The sequence below is a fragment of the Oncorhynchus masou genome, chromosome 6 (assembly GCF_036934945.1).
Source record: "Oncorhynchus masou masou isolate Uvic2021 chromosome 6, UVic_Omas_1.1, whole genome shotgun sequence".
Lineage (NCBI taxonomy): Eukaryota > Metazoa > Chordata > Actinopteri > Salmoniformes > Salmonidae > Oncorhynchus > Oncorhynchus masou.
In genome coordinates this window covers 69,002,714-69,024,807 of record NC_088217.1, presented here as the reverse complement: position 1 = coordinate 69,024,807, position 22,094 = coordinate 69,002,714, and the positions used below count along the sequence as shown (strand labels likewise).

General features: G+C 43.2%; 1 protein-coding gene across 1 annotated transcript in view; it reads right to left on the bottom strand.

Moving 5' to 3' along the window:
• Window positions 1–2,502: 2,502 nt before the first annotated feature.
• Window positions 2,503–22,094, bottom strand: part of LOC135541673 (low-density lipoprotein receptor-related protein 1B-like) — a 130,175-nt gene continuing 110,583 nt past the window's right edge. The window contains exons 72-83 of the mRNA XM_064967996.1: window positions 20,215–20,388; window positions 19,497–19,622; window positions 18,616–18,780; window positions 17,085–17,246; window positions 16,563–16,737; window positions 15,967–16,071; window positions 14,280–14,393; window positions 10,638–10,714; window positions 9,782–9,872; window positions 5,311–5,461; window positions 4,992–5,084; window positions 2,503–2,731 (exon numbers count right to left, since the gene is read on the bottom strand). Of these exons, the coding sequence (XP_064824068.1) occupies window positions 2,591–2,731; window positions 4,992–5,084; window positions 5,311–5,461; window positions 9,782–9,872; window positions 10,638–10,714; window positions 14,280–14,393; window positions 15,967–16,071; window positions 16,563–16,737; window positions 17,085–17,246; window positions 18,616–18,780; window positions 19,497–19,622; window positions 20,215–20,388 (1,574 nt within the window). The 3' untranslated portion in view covers window positions 2,503–2,590. The remainder of the gene's footprint in view (window positions 2,732–4,991; window positions 5,085–5,310; window positions 5,462–9,781; window positions 9,873–10,637; window positions 10,715–14,279; window positions 14,394–15,966; window positions 16,072–16,562; window positions 16,738–17,084; window positions 17,247–18,615; window positions 18,781–19,496; window positions 19,623–20,214; window positions 20,389–22,094) is intronic.

Below are 22,094 nucleotides of genomic sequence, written 5' to 3'. Positions count from 1 at the left end.
AGCAGCCAATTAACACAGCACGGTCTGATGTTTCCATAATACACTGGAGTACATATCCCGGAGAAGGTCTTTTGAAACAGGATCGGAAAGCAGAGCAGCATAGCCACCCCCATATGATCTGAGGTGAATAGGAAGTTCGACAGAGGCGGATATCGGAGAGAAATGTTTCTTGTATCCCTAAGGTTATATTCCAGATAATCTTTGAAAGAATGCTACTTTAACTTTAGCTGGCCAGGTTCTGGCTCGGTGTTTTTAATCCACATTTGTGATCAAAATGGAGTTGTAGACTGGGGAGACGTATTCTCAAAGGAACTACTATCACTTAACGGGAAAAAATAGTGATTGTAGGCTTCCTGCCTGGCTGAGGAGAATAGCAGTAAGTATAAGGTATTTTGTGGGTGGTTTAGAAAATAGATGCCTTTCGTCTAAATATAGGGCCCATGACAACACCCAGGTGTTTCTAACCTTTTATTTCAAACGTTTGGGTCCATGTTTTTGATAATGGCTTATTCATTTCAGACTGACTAAAAGTAGGTAGGTAAAGGTTTTGCATTATTCATTAAAAAAGAGATACTTTATAAGAAACCTTGAACTATAATTTACTAGATCATGGAAATCATTTTATTGTCTTCTAACAATACCTCTAATTGGGGATAGACCCGGTCAATGAGTCCTGTATGATCATACTTAAGTTCCCTCTCCTCAGTGCCTTGAAAACGTTGTTCCTCTCGACTGTGCTACCTAAAATAGTAGCCTACTCATGGTAGGTAAAGCTAACTTTACTGGGGAGAAGGCATTATCTACAAGCCAATTGATGTCCTCTCGCTCGCTGAGAGCGACAAAGGAGCTCCCAGGGTTAACGTTAGACCTTGAACAATACCAGATGTCACATAGCTTTTTACTGTGAGAAAACAAGGGACTGAAGAATGGAATGTCAATAACAGCATTTTGCAACATATTGGCTGTCAATTGTGCACGTGTAGTTGTTTTGAGTGATTTATAACGTTGCATGGGTGGATTGAGAGATGAATCCATGTGGATGGATTTCTTGTTAGTTAGAAAGGAAGGGACGAGCCTATCTAGCTACGATTTAAAGTTTTCAAGTAGTGTTGACTCCCATGAGAGTCGCCAACCAATGAAAAGACAGCATTCAAGAGGAGCATTCCAGAGAGTAATACAGGGTTCCCATCAAATAAGTACAAAGTAAATATCACAACCCAGGCTACTTTCAATGTACATTATAAAATAAGGTGTCTGCTAGCCATGAGTTACTCTCACCTTTTCAAACGGTAAATTCCTTAACAGATTCTCAAAACTGTTTCTGACACAATCTGGATACTCTGCGTGGCCCTTGGTTAGAGAGTTTGGGGAAAATCACAGGGAGGCTGACAACACAACCAGCCCTCTGCAGTGTGTGCGGGCAGGTGTGCTTTCAGATAAGGAGCAGCTAGTGGAATATTAACTGTGCCTAGTAGAATACAGAGGAGCTGTGAGACTCATTCCCCGAAGGAAAACCCAACCAATGTGCATGCAGAGCTGAGAAAATCACTGATCGCCAAGGATACAGTACATTGAATATAGTAGTGCCCCACACAATCTCATGAGTGCTCATATTGCTGAAGTAATTGACTTTTCTCCATTGCTTTTGAAAATATCTGGTCATGGACACAAAATGTGATAATGTACAACAGTTTCCTGGTTTTGGTGCTGTGGTTTAACTTTGAAAGATTGGACATTTGCAAGAATGCAGTGATGCAAAACAACTTAGGGGACACATAGTGCCCCCTACTTACCCAACAATTACCACCCCCAAAGACAATCAGCAGGTAAAGGAACAGTCCTGGGCCCGGATGCTATCATTCTAACGATGAATTTAGCTTGAAGATGCTTTCGGGAAACTGGGCCCAGACATATTCACTCAGTTGCAATGTTTTTAAGTCTGAGCAAAAGGTCCTGTTGCAATCAAATTGGGGAACCAGAGGTATACAACAATACATTTTTATATAAAAAAACAGCAACACAATATATATATAGATAAATATGAGCAGTAGTGTATTTGAAAGGTCAAGAACCCCCCCCTCCATTTATTACATAACGATGTACTGTACAGTTTTGTATAAAAGTACAACACATAATATCTTGTCATAAAATACAAGCCAAACTGGACATATATAAATCATATAAAATTATAAAACTTCTGTGTCACATCTTTTTATCATCATTTGAGAAGGTAAATACTGTATACATGAATGTAGGCTGTGACACCATAGTACATTTTTTTGTTGTTTTTGTCCTATCCTTGAAACACATTGATTAAAGCGATCAGCTGGTAACAGTTGCGAGCTCAAAGCATCATAGCAGGGACGACTTCAGTTGAAGGAAAGCATTGAAGGGAAGGTCATTTTCAGGTGCTGGCTTTTTCAGTGCAATGCAAAAGATACACATCGCAGTGTTGCCTGCCTGATGATGTCTCAGACATAACATGAAAACAGAAAATTCTAGTGTGGTGTGGACATAAAAATCCTTCTTTTAATTTTGTACATTTATACAGCTCATATAAAATATTATATCAATAGCGTACAGTAAAAGGCTATGCAACTGTCTCTCGTATAGTTGCTTCCAGTTTCTTTGGGAGTAGCTCACTTCTCGCTTCGATATTGATGACGGGCTTCCGACAGTTCTGTCCCTGATCAAGGTATAACTCAGCGTATACTGGGTTGGAGTTTATAGCCTGGGAAAAAAAACACAATAACCAAAGGAGAGCATTACTTTTACACTAAACATGGCCAGGAGGAGCTAATAACCATTTCATTGGCCTACTTGATTTACATTAACTAGATTAATTAGTTATTAAAGTATTTTGTATCTTTCAGATGCCCAGCATATTTGGATATACAGTGAGGGAAAAAAGTATTTGATCCCTAGCTGGTTTTGTACGTTTGCCCACTGACAAAGAAATGATCAGTCTATCATTTTGATGGTAGGTTTATTTGAACAGTGAGAGACAAAATAACAAAAAAATTCTGAAAAACGCATGTCAAAAATGTTATAAATTGATTTGCATTTTAATGAGGGAAATAAGTATTTGACCCCCCCCCCAATCGGAAAGATTTCTGGCTCCCAGGTGTCTTTTATACACGTAACGAGCTGAGATTAGGAGCACACTCTTAAAGGGAGTGCTCCTAATCTCAGTTTGTTACCTGTATAAAAGACACCTGTCCACAGAAGCAATCAATCAGATTCAAGCTCTCCACCATGGCCAAGACCAAAGAGCTCTCCAAGGATGTCAGGGACAAGATTGTAGATCTACACAAGGCTGGAATGGGCTACAAGACCATCGCCAAGCATCTTGGTGAGTAGGTGACAACAGTTGATGCGATTATTCGCAAATGGAAGAAACACAAAATAACTGTCAATCTCCCTCGGCCTGTGGCTCCATGCAAGATCTCACCTCGTGGAGTTGCAATGATCATGAGAACAGTGAGGAATCAGCCCAGAACTACACGGGAGGATCTTGTCAATGATCTCAAGGCAGCTGGGACCATAGTCACCAAGAAAACAATTGGTGACAACACTATGCCATGAAGGACTGAAATCCTGCAGCGCCCGCAAGGCCCCCCTGCTCAAGAAAGCACATATACATGCCCGTCTGAAGTTTGCCAATGAACATATGAATGATTCAGAGGACAACTGGGTGAAAGTGTTGTGGCCAGATGAGACCAAAATGCAGCTCTTTGGCATCAACTCAACTCGCCGTGTTTGGAGGAGGAGGAATGCTACCTATGTCCCCAAGAACACCATCTCCATCGTCAAACATGGAGGTGGAAACATTATGCTTTGGGGATGTTTTTCTGCTAAGGGGACAGGACAACGTCACAGCATCAAAGGGATGGTGGAAGGGACCATGTACCATCAAATCTTGTGTGAGAACCTCCTTCCCTCAGCCAGGGCATTGAAAATGGGTCGTGGATGGGTATTCCAGCATGACAATGACCCAAAACACAAGGCCAAGGCAACAAAGGAGTGGCTCAAGAAGAAGCACATTAAGGTCCTGGAGTGGCCTAACCAGTCTCCAGACCTTAATCCCATAGAAAATCTGTGGAGGGAGCTGAAGGTTCGAGTTGCCAAACGTCAGCCTCAAAACCTTAATGTCTTGGAGAAGATCTGCAAAGAGGAGTGGGACAAAATCCCTCCTGAGATATGTACAAACCTGGTGACTAAGTCATGTTTTGCAGAGGGGTCAAATACTTATTTCCCTCATTAAAATGTAAATCAATTTATAAAATTTTTGATATGCATTTTTCTGGATTTTTTGGTTGTTATTCTGTCTCTCACTGGTCAAATAAACCTACCATTAAAATTATAGACAGATCATTTCTTTGTCAGTGGGCAAACGTACAAAATCAGCAGGGGATCAAATACTTTTTTCCCTCACTGTATACAACAATTGACAGTGTTAACGTGATAAAGCATTTTACAGCACGCCCAGAGCCTATTGTTGCTTAACAAGCAAGACAAGGACACGGTCACCGACATCCCACCAGGTGACTGTAGACAAGCTCTAGCCATGTGGAACACCAGCAGATGGTTCCTTTTCAATTATAAACTGGGTGAGTCGAGCCCTGAATGTTGATTGGCTGACAGCAGTGTATCAGACCATATACCACGAGTATGACACAACATTTATTTGTACTGCTCTAATTACATTGGTAATCAGTTTACGATAGCAACGAGGCACCGCGGGGGTTTGTGGTGTATGGTCTACATACAGTATCACAGCCCACTGGTCCTTATTGCTAAATTAAAACACATATTACACACATTCCGGAGGAAGCCTTTACCGTGGCTTTCATGAATACAACACGAGATCCTGAATTGTCTCATAAACCCCACTATGACCCCAATGGCCATGGCTTTGTATCAATCAATATACAGTAGGCTTTTATACAGCATCTGTCCCAGAGAGGACAGGAAGTTCACAGGGAGTTTACCTGTCCAGGAAGGATCTCCTTCGGGAGATGAACTCCTTCAGGGTGAACTAACAGAGTGTGCAGGTGACTGGACCTCACACCAACACACCAACCCTACAACACACAATGACAACATTAACATCACGCCCACCCCTACAACACATAATAATTACAGTTTAACCTTCCAGAATAGAATAGAATAAATATTTGTCTATTGGCTACACGCCAATATCCACACTGGCATACCACTGAATCAATGTAGTACGCTGGTGTGGGTATTTCATAGCCCTTGTTAGAAACTCAGGGAAAAGGGAGGATACAGGAGTAAGCGTTTCCAGACCTTGTGTGGGTCCAGGGTGAAGCTTGGCTGAAGATGATTCCCAGCATCAGAGTGATTGTCGTGGTCCACCTCATACATGTTGTACGAGGGGTTACCGATCTCTACGTTTAGCCCGCCATTCACCATGGGCTGCCGCTGGACTATTTTCCCCCTGTAAATCATAACATTGATGGAGGTTAGGAGAGCATTATAAACCTTCATGACTGCTTACTACGATTAGCATGACCATTAATCACACAACATGTACAGTGCCTTCGGAAAGTATTCATACCCCTTTTTCAACATTTTGTTATGTTACAGCCTTATTCTAAAATGGAATAAAATATAAAAAAATCCTAAGAAATCTACACCCAACACTCCATAATGACAAAGCCAAAACAGGTTGTTAAAAAACAGAAATACATTATTTACATAGGTATTCTGACACTTTGCGATGAGACACAAAAATGAACACAGGTGCATGCTGCATGCTGACGAAGATTTCTTCAACAACAACAACAAGCAGGACTCACACGATATTCTCCAAACACCCCACAGGGCAGATATCCCAATTATTCACAAAAGGAAGCGACGCAGAAGATGAAGAGCCGGATGCCTCATCCGAACCCGCAGAAGGCAACTAGAAAAGCTGCCATTACCATCAATATTACTCGCTAACGTGCAATCATTGGACAATAAACTAGACGAGGTACGATCACGAATATCCTACCAACGGGACATCAAAAACTGTAATATCCTATGTTTCACGGAATCGTGGCTGAATGACAACATGGATATTCAGGTAGCGGGATATAAACAGCACCGGCAGGATAGAACAGCACAATACGGTAAGACAAGGGGGGGGGGGGCGGTCTGTGCATATTTGTAATCAACAGCTGGTGCACGAAATCTAAGGAAGTCTCTAGATTTTGCTCACTTGAAGTAGAGTATATTGTGATAAATTGCAGGCCACACTACTTGTCTAGAGAGTTCTCAGCTATACTTTTCGTGGCTGTTTATTTACCACCACAAACAGATGCCGGCACTAAGACCGCACTCAGTCAGCTGTATAAGGAAATAAGCAAACAGGAAACCACTCACGCAGAGGCAGCGCTCCTAGTGGCCGGAGACTTTAATGCAGGGAAACTTAAATCAGTTCTACCAAATCCCTATCAACATGTTAAATGTGCAACCAGAGGAAAAAAAAATCTAGATCATCTGTACTCCACACACAGAGACGCATACAATGCTCTCCCTCACCCTCCATTTGGTAAATCCGACCACAACTCTATGCTCCTGATTCCTGCTTACAAGCAAAAATTAAAGCGGGAAGCACCAGTGACTCGGGCTATAAAAAAAATATCAGATGAAGCAGATGCTAAACTACAAGATTGATTTGCTATCACAGACTGGAACATTTTCCGGGATTCTTACGATGACATTGAGGAATACACCACATCAGTCACTGGCTTTATCAATAAGTGCTTTGAAGACGTCGTCCCCACAGTGACTGTACGTACATACCCCAACCAGAAGCCATGGATTACAGGCAACATTCGCACTAAGCTAAAGGGTAGAGCTGCCACTTTCAAGGTGCGGGACTCTAACCCGGAAGCTTACAAGAAATCCCGCTATGCCCTGCGACAAACCATGAAACAGGCAAAGCATCAATACAGGACTAAGATTGAATCACACTACACCGGATGTGGCAGGGCTTGAAAACTATTACAGACTACAAAGGGAAGCACAGCCGCGAGCTGCCCAGTGACACAAGCCTACCAGATGAGCTAAATCACTTATATGCTCGTTTCGAGGCAAGCAACACTGAGGCATGCATGAGAGCTTCAGCTGTTCCAGACGACTGTATGATCACGCTCTCCGTAGCCGACGTGAGTAAGACCTTTAAACAGGTCAACATACACAAGGCTGCGGGGCCAGACGGATTACCAGGATGTGTGCTCCGGGAATGAGCTGACCAACTGGCAGGTGTCTTCATTGACATTTTCAACATGTCCCTGATTGAGTCTGTAATACCAACATGCTTCAAGCAGACCACCATAGTCCCTGTGACCATAGTCCCAAGAACACAAATGCAACCTGCCTAAATGACTATAGACCCGTAGCACTCACGTCCGTAGCCATGAAGTGCTTTGAAAGGCTGGTAATGGCTCACATCAACACCATTATCCCAGTAACCCTAGACCCACTCCAATTTGCATACTGCCCAAACAGATCCACAGATGATGCAATCTCTATTGCACTCCACCTTGCCCTTTCCCACCTGGACAAAACACCTATGTGAGAATGCTGTTCATTGACTACAGATCAGTGTTCAACATCATAGTACCCTCAAAGCTCATCACCAAGCTAAGGAACCTGGGACTAAACACCTCCCTCTGCAACTGGATCCTGGACTTCCTGACGGGCCGCCCCCAGGTGGTGAGAGTAGGTAGCAACACATCTGTCACGCTGATTCTCAACACTGGAGCTCCACACACGCCCAATTTTTCAGTTTTTGATTTGTTAAAAAGTTTTAAATATCCAATAAATGTCGTTCCACTTCATGATTGTGTCCCACTTGTTGTTGATCCTTCACAAAAAAATACAGTTTTATATCTATGTGTTTGAAGCCTGAAATGTGGCAAAAGGACGCAAAGTTCAAGGGGGCCGAATACTTTCGCAAGGCACTGTACATACTACCAAAATTGGCCCAAACAACCAGTGCTCCCGCACATTGGCTAACCGGGATATCTGCATTGTGTCCCACAACCCGCCAACCCCTCTTTTTATGCTTCTGCTACTCTTTGTTCATCATATATGCATAGTCACTTTAACGATCCCTACATGTACATACTACCTCAATAAGCCTGACAAACAGGTGTCTGTATATAGCTTTGCTACTCTTTTTTCCAATGTCTTTTTATTGTTGTTTTATTTCTTTACTTACCTACACACACACACACACACACACACACACCTTTTTCCGCACCATTGGTTAGAGGCTGTAAGTAAGCATTTCACTGTAAGGTTTACACCTGTTGTATTCGGCGCACGTGACAAATAAACTTTTATTGGAATTGATTTCCATTGATCATTCTTGCGATGTTTCTACAACTTGATTGGAGTACACCTGTTGTACATTCAATTGATTGGACATGATTTGGGAAGGCACACACCCATCTTTATAGGGTCTTTATAGGGTCATGTCAGAGCAAAAACCAAGCCGTGAGGTTGAACGAATTGTCCGTAGAGCACCGAGACAGGATTGTGTGAAGGCACAGATCTGGGGATCGGTACCAAAAAAATGTCTGCAGCATTGAAGGTCCACATGAACACAGTGGCCTCCATCATTCCTAAATGAAAGAAGTTTGGATCCACCAAGACTCTTCCTAGAGCTGGCCGCCCAACCAAACTGAGCAATCAGGGGAGAAGGACCTTGGTCAGGGAGGTGACCAAGAACCCGATGGTCACTCTGACAGACCTCTAGGGTTCATCCGTGGAGATGGGAGAACCTTCCAGAAGGACAACCATCTCTGCAGCACTCCACCAATCAGGCCTTTATGGCCAGACGGAAGCCAATCCTAAGTAAAAGGAACATGACAGCCAGCTTGGAGTTTGCAAAAAGGCACCTAAAGCCTCTCAGACCATGAGAAACAAGATTCTCTGGTCTGATGAAACCAAGATTGAACTCTTTGGCCTGAATGCCAAGTGTCATGCCTGGAGGAAACCTGGCACCATACCTACGGTGAAGCATGGTGGTGGCAGCATCATGCTGTGAGGATGTTTTTTAGTGGCAGGGACTGGGAGACTAGTCAGGATCAAGGGAAAGATGAACAGAGCAAAGTACAGAGAGATCCTTGATGAAAACCTGCTCCAGAACGCTCAGGACCTCAGACTGGGGTGAAGGTTCCCCTTCCAACAGGACAACGACCTTAAGCACACAGCCAAGACAACACAGGAGAGACTTCGGAACAAGTCTCTGAACAAGTCTCTAAACAAGTAGCCCAGCCAGAGCCCGGACTTGAACCTGATCGAACAACTCTGGAGAGACCTGAAAATAGCTGTGCAGCAACACTCCCCATCCAACCTGACAGAGTTTGAGAGGATCTGCAGAGAAGAATGGGAGAAACTCCCAAAATACAAGTGTTCCAAGACTGTAGCGTCATACTCAAGAAGACTCATGGCTGTAATCGCTGCCAAAGGTGCTCCGACAAAGTACTGAGTAAAGGGCCTGAATATTTAAGTAACTGTGATATTTCAGTTTTACATTTTTTTATGAATTAGGAAACATTCCTAAAAACCTGTTTTTACTTCATCATTACAGGGTATTGTGTGTAGATTGAAACCCCCCCCCAGATTTAACCAATTTAAGGCTGTAACCTAGCAAAATGTCGAAAAGTCAAGAGGTCTGAAAACTTTCCGAAGGCCCTGTATGTAGTATGAAATGACTGGTTGTCTTTTGTAATCTGTCTGCTTGGAAGTAATGACATACCTTTGCTTCCTCTTGCATATGAAAACCCCCAAGGCCATGGTAGTGACGAGAATCACCAGCAGAACCAGCGGGACAACAATGGCCATGCTTCCTGTAACACACAGAACAAACTATTAGAGCTAAACATGTTCGACACGTAACATACTTCCCTCCTCTCTGTAGTGAAACAATAAAATTCAAAAAAGCTTCAGAGGGTGGAAAAATTACTTCCTTCAAAGTTCCAACAAGGTTCTTCATATGGGGACTGCATTTCTATGTTAAAGTCAGCCTATGGGGGTAAAAGGCTCCGTCTGCGCAGTTAAGCCTTGAGAGAAAGTCGACAGCGAAATGTCAGACTGCAGACCAAGATCAAATACCAATCTCTGGGAGGGTAGGGCGGTTCAAAGAGACTGAAAAAGGTCTCCAAATCCAGAAAACAGCACTTTAAGAACTGAAAATAGACTGTTTTTTCTTGTAGGATTTTGTGTCTATGTTTGTGTGTGTGAATGTGTATGTGTACAGATGTAGGATCTTAATTTGAGCCAGTTTGCTACAGCAGGAAAATAAACCTGCAGCAACAGGAAATGTGAATTATTATCTGGATTATAATTAAATGGACATTTTTCTAGGGGTTGATACATTTTCCGTAACGGCAAATCAAAAATGAATTTCCACAATGGACATTACAAACTTTAGAAGCTTTTTAAAACTCAAATGCACCACAAGTTTGCAAATTCTAGGCAACAAAATAGTGATCAAATTAAGATTTTATATCAATCTGTATGTTTCTGTGTGCTTGGGAGAGAGCGAGCGAGCAAGCAAGAGAGAGAGATAAAGTGAGAGAGTCTCTTTACCGCTCTTTCCAATAACTACTCACCCCCGCTGATGTTGCCAGACAGACTGGTCTTTGGGGCAGGTCTCTCACACTGTGTACCTGACCAATCAGCTGGACACCTAGAAAAGTCACAATGAGCATGAATAGCTGTCTGTTGGTCAAACCAAGTAGCTTTAAAAGAAGGCTATAGTGTACACACACACACTATAGCCTTATCAATTATGGAGGACGGGCTCCTGGTAATGACTGGAGCAGAATCGGTGGAATGGTATCAAATACACCAAACACATGGTTTCCAGATGTTTGGGGAAAGGGGGATTAGAGGTTGACCGATTTCAAGTTTTCATAACAAATTGGTAATCAGCCTTTTTGGACGCCGATTATATTCAAGCCTATCAACTCCCGAGATTAGGCAGGCAATACTAAAGTGCCTATAAGAACATCCAATAGTCAAAGGTATATTAAATACAAATGGTATAGAGAGAAATAGTCGACGCGTCATAATTCCTATAACTACAACCTAAAACTTCTTAACTGGAAATATTGAAGACTCATGTTAAAAGGAACCACCATCTTTCATATGTTCTCATGTTCTGAGCAAGGAACTTAAACGTCAGCTTTTTTTACATGGCACATATTGCACTTTTACTTTCTTCTTCAACACTGTGTTTTTGCATTATTTAAACCAAATTGAACATGTTTCATTATTTATTTGATACTATATTGATTTAATTTGTATTATATTAAGTTAAAATAAGTGTTCATTGTTCATTCAGTATTGTTGTAATTGTCATTATTACAAATATATATACAGTGGGGCAAAAATGTATTTAGTCAGCCACCAATTGTGCAAGTTCTCCCACTTAAAAAGATGAGGCCTGTAATTTTCATCATAGGTACACTTCAACTATGACAGACAAAATGAGGGAAAAATATCCAGAAAATCACATTGTAGGATTTTTAATGAATTTATTTGCAAATTATGGTGGAAAATAAGTATTTGGTCAATAACAAAAGTTTATCCCAATACTTTGTTATATACCCTTTGTTGGCAATGACAGAGGTCAAACGTTTTCTGTAAGTCTTTACAAGATCTTCACACACTGTTGCTGGTATTTTTGCCCATTCCTCCATGCAGATCTCCTCTAGAGCAGGGATGTTTTGGGGTTGTTGCTGGGCAACACAGACTTTCAACTCCCTCCAAAGATGTTCTATTGGGTTGAGATCTGGAGACTGGCTAGGCCACTCCAGGATCTTGAAATGCTTCTTACGAAGCCACTCCTTCGTTGCCCGGGCGGTGTGTTTGGGATAATTGTCATGCTGAAAGACCCAGCCACGTTTCATCTTCAATGCCCTTGCTGATGGAAGGAGGTTTTCACTCAATCTCACTATACATGGCCCCATTCATTCTTTCTTTTACACGGATCAGTCGTCCTGGTCCCTTTGCAAAAAAACAGCCCCAAAGCATGATGTTTCCACCCCCATGCTTCATGGTAGGTATGGTGTTCTTTGGACGCAACTCAGCATTCTTTGTCCTCCAAACACGACGAGTTGAGTTTTTACCAAAAAGTTCTATTTTGGTTTAATCTGACCATATGACATTCTCCCAATCTTCTTCTGGATCATCCAAATGCTCTCTAGCAAACTTCAGACGGGCCTGGACATGTACTGGCTTAAGCAGGGGGACACGTCTGACACTGCAGGATTTGAGTCCCTGGCGGCGTAGTGTGTTACTGATGGTAGGCTTTGTTACTTTGGTCCCAGCTCTCTGCAGGTCATTCACTAGGTCCGCCCGTGTGGTTCTGGGATTTTTGCTCACTGTTCCTGCGATCATTTTGACCCCACGGGATGAGATCTTGCGTGGAGCCCCAGATCGAGGGAGATTATCAGTGGTCTTGTGTGTCTTCCATTTCCTAATAATTGCTCCCACAGTTGATTTCTTCAAACCAAGATGCTTACCTATTGCAGATTCAGTCTTCCCAGCCTGGTGCAGGTCTACAATTTTGTTTCTGGTGTCCTTTGACAGCTCTTTGGTCTTGGCCGTAGTGGAGTTTGGAGTGTGACTGTTTGAGGTTGTGGACAGGTGTCTTTTATACTGGTAACAAGTTCAAACAGGTGCCATTAATACAGGTAACAAGTAGAGGACAGAGGAGCCTCTTAAAGAAGAAGTTACAGGTCTGTGAGAGCCAGAAATCTTGCTTGTTTGTTGGTGACCAAATACTTATTGTCCACCATAATTTGCAAATAAATTCATTAAAAATCCTACAATGTGATTTTCTGGATTTTTTTCTCTCATTTTGTCTGTCGTAGTTGAAGTGTACCTATGATGAAAATTACAGGCCTCTCATCTTTTTAAATGGGAGAACTTGCACAATTGGTGGCTGACTAAATACTTTTTTGCCCCACTGTAAATATAAATATTGGCAGATTAATGGGTATCGGCCTTTTTGGTCCACCAAAAAACGTTATCGGCGATGCAAAATCATAATCGGTCGACCTCTAAGGGGGATATCTAGTCAGTTGTACAACTGAATTCATTCAACTGAAAAGTGTCCTTTGCATTTAGCCCAACCCCTCTGAATCAAAGGTGCGGGGGGCTGCCTTAAATTGACATCCACGTCTTCGGCGCCCGGGGAACAGTGGGTTAACTGCCTTGCTCAGGGGCAGAACGGCAGATTTTTACCAGCTCGGGGATTTGATCCAGCAACCTTTCGGTTACTGGCCCAACGCGAGGCTACCTGCCATTCCATTTGCGCAGTTCTGGCCATTATTATGAGCCATCCTCCCCTCAGCAGCCTCCTGTGACACGCACACATCTCTTAATCTAATCTCCTCATTTGTTAAAGTCTCAGGGAACATGCATGCATAATTCATTCCCGCATCGAGTTAAAGAAACTAAGCATAATCTCACACGAAGTGTGCAACCCAAATGGCACCCTATTTCCTGTATGTTGCACTACCTTTGACTCGAGCCCATAGCGGCCCATAGGAATCTGGTCAAAAGTGGCGCAATATGTAGGGAATAGGGTGGTATATGGGACGCAGAACGGTTTAGGATGTAATCCAGAGACAGTGATCCATTAGTAGTTACCTCTTTCCCCTCCCTTGCCCAGAGGATAGGAAGACATGCAATTACACTATATGGGGAATCTGACAAGGGTGATCGCATGATGATGAAATGATATTAGCTAATATTAAATGGACTGTAAGCAGTATTTAATCAAACTTTCATTAGAGGGACCGTGGCTCGCTGCAGGTACCGCATGAATCATAGTCCTGAAAGGAATGACAGCTTGTAGCTGACCTATATAATCACACCGCTTGTTGCTTGGGAGTATGTTCAGCTGCAGAAAGACCGGGTTATTATCCTGTTTTCACCACATGTATTGAGAGGCCAGTGCAAAGAGAGAAACGTCGGGTGCGTTTGTGCTGTGAGTGACGGGGACGAGGAACATGTGTGGTAAGGAGTTATATCGCACAGCATGTTGGACAACAGATAGACGTACTGGTGAGAGTCTGAGTCGGGGAGTGATGTGCAGAGTGGACGCTGCTGGAAAGTGAGACAGTGAGGGCTGGTCTCGGAAATGGCGGGAGAGGAGGAGGGAAGGAGATGAGGAAGAGGGGAGGGAGGGAGGAGGGGAAAGGGAGTCAGGGAAAGAGAGGAGGGGAAAAAGTCAGACCTACTTGCACTGGGGTTTGTTTAAGGCAGTTAACGTGCAAATCCCTTTATTCTGACAGTAGTTATCACACGGATTGGCCCGCTGGTCACAGCGCTGGTTCAAGAACCCAGGCGTGCAGCTGCAGCACAGAGAAATGATCGCCACATGAACAAATCATATATTGAGGGACACAGAGACAAAGTCTGAGTCTGAAATGGCACCCTATTCCCTACATAGTGCACTCCTTTTGACCAGGGGGCCCACATATGGAATAGAGTGGCATTTTGGACACACTGATAAAAGAAGATAAGAGCACAATACATTCTCACAGTCCACCAGCTCGGGCTATTGGAGGATACAGAGTATGAAATCGAACAGATGGAGCTAGGCCCTATTCCATCCTAGTGTTTACATAGGATGTGTGTGTGTGTGTGTGTGTGTGTTCAGGTGAGAAAGCAAAGTGTCATGGCAAGCAAATCCATCCAATGTCACGCCAAGTGGGAGCTAAAAAAAAAGTGAAACCATAGGAATAGCCTACAGATTGTTGTTTGAGATCTATAGCATGACACATATAGCCTTCTAGGCACGTGTGGTCTTTGTCCACCACCATCCCAATGAAACAAGCCATTGGATGACGTAAAGATAAAAGAGAAGAAAAAAAAACGAACAAAAACAACGAGCGGGAAACCGCTGACTCAAAGCTGTAGTATAGGAGACGGTGGTATGTACAGTATCGAGGCATACAGTTTAAAGCTAGAGTCCCTCATTGAAACAATAACAAAGCACCACCCCGCCTCTGTTTTGGCAATAGGCTGAGGGATGGGCCTGGAGAAATGTAACCACTCTCAAATTCATAGACAGAACTACGGACGCAAGGGCTGACCGTCCATGAGACCACGATTATAGTCTAACAATGTTTTAAGGACATACGGTTTGTTTACATTTACATTGGAGTAAAATAAGATTATATTTTAGGTTCTGATGGGGTACGACAGTTAAACTAAGATCATGGGGCATTTATAAGTTATATTATTCAAAAATCAATGGGTATATATTATTCATTTGGCTATTCAGACTTTAACACATGTATAATACCGAACATGATTAATTCCAAAAGTCCAAAAATGGATGATGCAACTAAGGATTGATAAACTTTGAAAAGCGTCTTGAGAGTGATGCAAGCCACAGAAACAAACACAACCAAAACGACTCTGTATACTTTAATGCAGGAGATCCTATCGTTTGCAAGAGAAAAAGGAAAACAAACCCTTTTATCTTGGAAAAACGTGGAAATATGCCACCTCATTGTGAGACCTCATTGTTTTCTACTATTGTTCCCATTTTAGTAGCCTGGGTCTAATCCAGTCTCTGCTACATTATCTGCTCTGTCTCTCACAGCAAAACCACACAACCACTTCCAATACCACTAATTGTATCCGTGATGTGTGCGTGTGAGATACAACTGAAAGCAGAACAAAGACAAACACAATGGCTGCGTTTACACAGGCAGCCCAATTCTGATATGTTGCCACTAATTGTTTTTTTGACCAATCAGATCAGATCTATTTCCAAAATAGCAGAATTGGGCTGCCAGTGTAAACAGCCAAAGAGATGTACAGTACGTTCTTGAGAAATCTGAGGATGACAACCTGCTCAATTGAAAGCCATAGAATCTATAGAAAAAAATAAAAAATAAAATTGAGCTGACTTACTGGCAGAACGGCAGACTGGTCTCGGGGTCCTGGCGACAGGTTCCTCCGTTGTAGCAGTATCCATCACACAGCTGACAGGTGGCTGCCACTCTACCGTTACTGCAGCTGTAAGGAAAGGAAGGGAATATAGCGATGACTTCATAAAGCATTACAAGCATATGTCTAATGCATTTATAACGCCTTATGCCTTATTCTGTGATGCAAGCCCTGAACCATGGAGACAGGAGAATGCTGACATGTGGTAGCATCCACAGAAATATAATTACTAGAACGGATATTCCTTTCAAGTCAATGTTCTGTGATGGGTGGACCGGCCTTATTGAGTGTACCAATAAGTAGTATCAGTCAAAAGTTCCATTCTAGTAATTCTAGTCGGTAACATTGTTTGGATATCCACAGACTATCAGTAACATGTCAACTAACTATCAAACCCTAATCCTAACCCTAAACTAATCCTAACCCTAAACTAATCCTAACCCTAACCCCTGTTCTGACCTTAACATTGACAAGTAGTTGTTCATCAACAGATATTTTGTTGATAGTATGACCATCTGTAAAGATGGACTATCTGGACTATCTACTCAGATGACGCTTACTTGCAGGACACGTCGTCTGTCTCCGGGCTGACAATGCACGGTGCCCCTCGACACCGGAGGCATCTGTCCACTTCACATTTCACTCCCTCATATCTGGTTGAGCACACACACTCCACGTGGCTCTTGCCCGACAGAGTACAAGCCTTCGAATTGGTACAGAAGTGATGGCAGATATCTGGAACCAAGGTGGAGAAAAACAAGCTTATTTATTTCATCTCTTTACATTCCTGGTCTTCCACTGTATCAATCAGCGTAACATCCATTTGTTCAGCCCTTGAAACTGAGCTGTTGCAAGAAAGTATCTTTTGGAGTGACTTTCCTATCAAACTGATTTTAAACCACCACGGAGAGGGTGGAGGAGACCAACAAAATATCCCAACTCATCTTTAGTGTTGTGGTAATGGTGGAAACCACAAACCCCTCTCTTCTCATTGCGGAGACTGAACGCAACATGAAGTATTTGATTGATTGCTTGACATAAAACAGGTTAAGTCTTTGTGTGTTCGTGTGTGTCTGACTCACGGTAGAGACACCGCTCCCCAGTGTACTCGGCCATACAGCGACACACTGGCTGGTTCCCCTTGCTGACGTCACAGGTGCCGCCATTCAGACAGTAGTTATCACACACCTTCCTCTCACAGACAGGTCCTGTGAACCCCACAGCACAACGACATGTAGGCCTCCCTGAGAGAGAGAGAGAGAGAGAGAGAGAGAGAGAAATTGGCAAAAAATTGTGTTGCTGATAACAATAATCACAAGCATGTCCACTGTCTAACGTCATAATGGAGAAGCAAGCAATTACAAGGCAGATGTGATATCTCTCACATTACACACAAAGGTGATGCCCACAAAGAGAGTCCCAAGGTCCAATGTTTTCTAAACAGCCATGTCTATTTGCACTGGAAGGATTTCAACTAATTTCACACTGGTCCTATGACCGCTTGGAGAGCTTACATCTGAAATACAACATCTGCTGCCCGCTCCTGACTGGGATGAATAGAAACTTACTGTGTGTGTGTGTGTGTGTTCGCGTGCGTGTGTGTGTGTCTGACGTTCTTTCTCCCGCTGTTCCATCTGTCAGCTAAGAGGCAAGTTGTTATTGATATCGCCATGCCAACACTAACATTTAACTGTTATTTCACGCATGAATATTTGACCACCTCATTTCCTCGCTTCAAACTCCTCCCAAAAATGTCCTTAGAGGAGAAAGAAAAGAGAGGAGCTTGACCCGTGCCATGTATTTATATCACCACTCTCAATTGTTTATTCTGAAGAGAGAGAGAGAGAGAGAAACAACCTCACTATTCATTTACTGTAACGGAACAGGGGACCTGGACTTTGGGGACTTTAATGTGCTTTAACAACTGTTCAAAAATGGATAGCAATGCCACAGCATTAAGCGTGTCTTGCATATTCATGGTGCTACCGTCGACGTCCCCGCTAATGCAATACCAAAGTGGGGGCCGTACATACTTGTGTTTTCAGATACATCTCCAGCTCACATCTCTCAGGGGTCGTCAAACTAAGAGATTTTCACTGCACTTTCCTATGGCTTCCTGACACAGGAGGCACTGGCAACAAACAAATAAAATATGCACTAATGTCCAATCAATAACTACATAAAGCAGGGGATTCAAACTCATTCCATGGAGTGTCTGCTGATTTGAGTTATTTCCATTACATTGGTGTCCAATTAAGATCTAGACAACCAGGTGTGGGGAGTTCCTAGCTAATCAGTGACCTTAATTGATCCATCTAGTACAGGGGAGGAATGAAAACCTGCAGGGACACAGCACTCCGTGGAATAAGTTTGACACGTGACGTAGAGCGATAGTTATTTAGAAGCAGATGATCAATCATGCAGCAGAACTGGCATCTGTGGGCAGGATCTCATTGGCTGTCAGGACAGGGGCCTTGGTCCCAACCAGGTCCCAACTCTCATTTCCCACAGTCACGGATGGATGAGCGCCCTCTCCTGTCCTGGAGGTCCCAGTGGAAGAGCAGGGAGCATGGCCACATACACACACACACACACGTAGCAGAAGGGGCTTACCTATGGAAGAGCCTGAGCATGTGCCCCCATTCTGACAGTAGTTTTTACAGTGGTTCACTTCACAGCGCTCCCCGGAGAAATTTGGCCAGCAGTAGCACCGCAGCTCCCCCTTCTCGTTGGTGATGCATCGTCCTCCGTTCTCACAAGCGGGGCGACACAGCTCTCCTGAAAGCAAATGATGTAGGCCCACGTGTTAAGATTGAAACCATGGCAACCTTGACCTGCTCCCATTAATATCTAATGAGTGGATTAACTCAACTTTGTAAAAGGCTGGAACTCACATGGGCTTCACTGACTATTCTATGCACGACTGCTTGCATGGTACCTTCACTTTTCACTCCAATTTACTGAGCATCTGAAAGATCCAGCCTCAGTTGGATCAAATGAAAGTATTGCAGGTTGACCAGGCCTACTGCCCTGAGAGGTTAGTGTCCCTGTAGCCTACTGCCCTGAGATGTTAGTGTCCCTGCAACCTACTCTATTGAGATGTTAGTATCCCTGCAGCCTACTGTACTGAGAGGTTAGTGTCCCTGTAGCCTACTGCCCTGAGATGTTAGTGTCCCTGCAACCTACTCTATTGAGATGTTAGTATCCCTGCAGCCTGTTGTACTGAGAGGTTAGTGTCCCTGTAGCCTACTGTCCTGGGATGTTAGTGTCCCTGCAACCTACTCTATTGAGATGTTAGTATCCCTGCAGCCTATTGTACTGAAAGGTTAGTGTCCCTGTAGCCTACTGTCCTGGGATGTTAGTGTCCCTGCAACCTACTCTATTGAGATGCTAGTGTCCCTGCAGCCTACTGTACTGAGTGTACCTGCTCATTGAATAGCTAGCTGGTTGACAGGTAGGCGTACTGCACCCAACACATTGGTGTCCTACTGTACCTGATGTGTTGGTGTCCCTACAGGTCCTGTTTATTAGCGTGGTCCCCTCAGGACAGAAACAGCTGGCTCCGGCAGGGTTGAGCAGACACAGGAAATCACAGCCCATCCTTAGGCACGGATTGGACACTGACACGGCCAATGGGACAAAGGTTAGAAAGCAGGGTCTGTGAGTTTGTGGAGTGCAGTACGTAAACGACCGTGTACTGTTACCACTGTGTTGTTTGAGTGGACCCGGCTGGTTGCAGTGAGCGTATTCTGTGCTTGTCTGTTCATTTGACACTATGTAACACGGACAAAAATAATGAATATCAAGACGACACACACTAAGAGAAAATCCCGTTCTGTCATAACGAAAGGCTCAAACTTTTCAAAGTCAAACATGAGATCCTTTTGATTGTGTTAAACTGAACGGGAATAACAGTGTGATCCTCTGGGCCGAAGTCAGGGCTAATGATGCATCAGGAAGGGCCTCAACTGGCCCTCAGAAGTGGCACGTAGTACAGTTCCCACCAAACAGATGACTACATTGCCAAACAAACAACTGCCAGTAGTCATTGGCGAGAGGGAATAGGAGAGGAAAGTGAGCCAGAGAGAGAGAGAGAGAGAGAGAGAGAGACAGGGGAGAGAAAGAGAGACAAACACAGACAGACAGAGTGAGAGAGAGAGAGTGAGAGGATGGGGAAAGAGAAAGAGATTGTTAAGGTGATTGTTATCCTACCGTCTTGCTGTTTGAATCGGTGGAGGACCAAGATAATGGAGGGTCTGTCTACTCCCAGATGGAGCCGTTCCATTGGTTGTTTTCCATACTTATGGACCCGGAAGACATCATTCCTCATCCCGATCCCATAGATATAGTCCTCAAAGAGATCAATCCTTACAGGCTGGGAAAGACCTTGGGACAGAGCAATTGGAAACAACCGTAACACGACGAGTAAGGGAGAAAATGGGATCCTCAATAATTCATCTGAATTCCAAATAATATAAAATAATATTCAGCAACATGTTCTATTGCTCTACCCTCCACCCTTGAAGGGACGCGCCGAGCGCATTTGATAAGAATGACAACAACTTGAGGGAGTGGACAATTAAAGAAGATGCAGCCTGCAGAGTAGCCCTTTACACTCGTACCTGTATACGAGTTGAAAATGGCAGATTTGGACACTGATAAGCGTCTACATTACAAAGAAGTGGCTATACACTAACATGCTATACAGGCTGTACAGTAACATGCTATACAGGCTGTACAGTAACATTAACATGCTATACAGGCTGTACAGTAACATTAACATGCTATACAGGCTGTACAGTAACATTAACATGCTATACAGGCTGTACAGTAACATGCTATACAGGCTGTACAGTAACATTAACATGCTATACAGGCTGTACAGTAACATTAACATGCTATACAGGCTGTACAGTAACATGCTATACAGGCTGTACAGTAACATTAACATGCTATACAGGCTGTACAGTAACATTAACATGCTATACAGGCTGTACAGTAACATGCTATACAGGCTGTACAGTAACATTAACATGCTATACAGGCTGTACAGTAACATGCTATACAGGCTGTACAGTAACATTAACATGCTATACAGGCTGTACAGTAACATGCTATACAGGCTGTACAGTAACATACTATACAGGCTGTACAGTAACATACTATACAGGTTGTACAGTAACATGCTATACTATACAGGCTGTACAGTAACATTAACATGCTATACAGGCTGTACAGTAACATGCTATACAGGCTGTACAGTAACATGCTATACAGGCTGTACAGTAACATGCTATACAGGCTGTACAGTAACATTAACATGCTATACAGGTTGTACAGTAACATTAACATGCTATACAGGATGTACAGTAACATTAACATGCTATACAGGCTGTACAGTAACATGCTATACAGGTTGTACAGTAACATGCTATACTATACAGGCTGTACAGTAACATTAACATGCTATACAGGCTGTACAGTAACATTAACATGCTATACAGGCTGTACAGTAACATGCTATACAGGCTGTACAGTAACATGCTATACAGGCTGTACAGTAACATGCTATACAGGCTGTACAGTAACATGCTACACAGGCTATACAGTAACATGCTATACAGGCTGTACAGTAACATGCTAAACAGGCTGTACAGTAACATGCTATACAGGCTGTACAGTAACATGCTATACAGGCTGTACAGTAACATGCTATACAGGCTGTACAGTAACATGCTATACAGGCTGTACAGTAACATGCTATACAGGCTGTACAGTAACATGCTATACAGTACATGACGTCAGAGCTCTTTACTGACAGCCACTCTGAACTTGCGCACCCACACACGATACGTTTCCCCCATCCCTCCCACTAATTGGGCAACTTTAGCACATTTTTGGGCGAGGGAAATGCTGTAAATTAAGATGAATCAATGTGTTTTGAAAGACGAGATGTTGAGGGTTATAAAAAAAAAATACTACTGCTTTGATGCCAAAACACCTGTAAGTCCAAATGCGCGTCTGCTTGCTCTAATTCCTCAACGGCATAGCTAGCAGAGCTCAAAAAAAGTACCTTATCGTTATTTGACTTC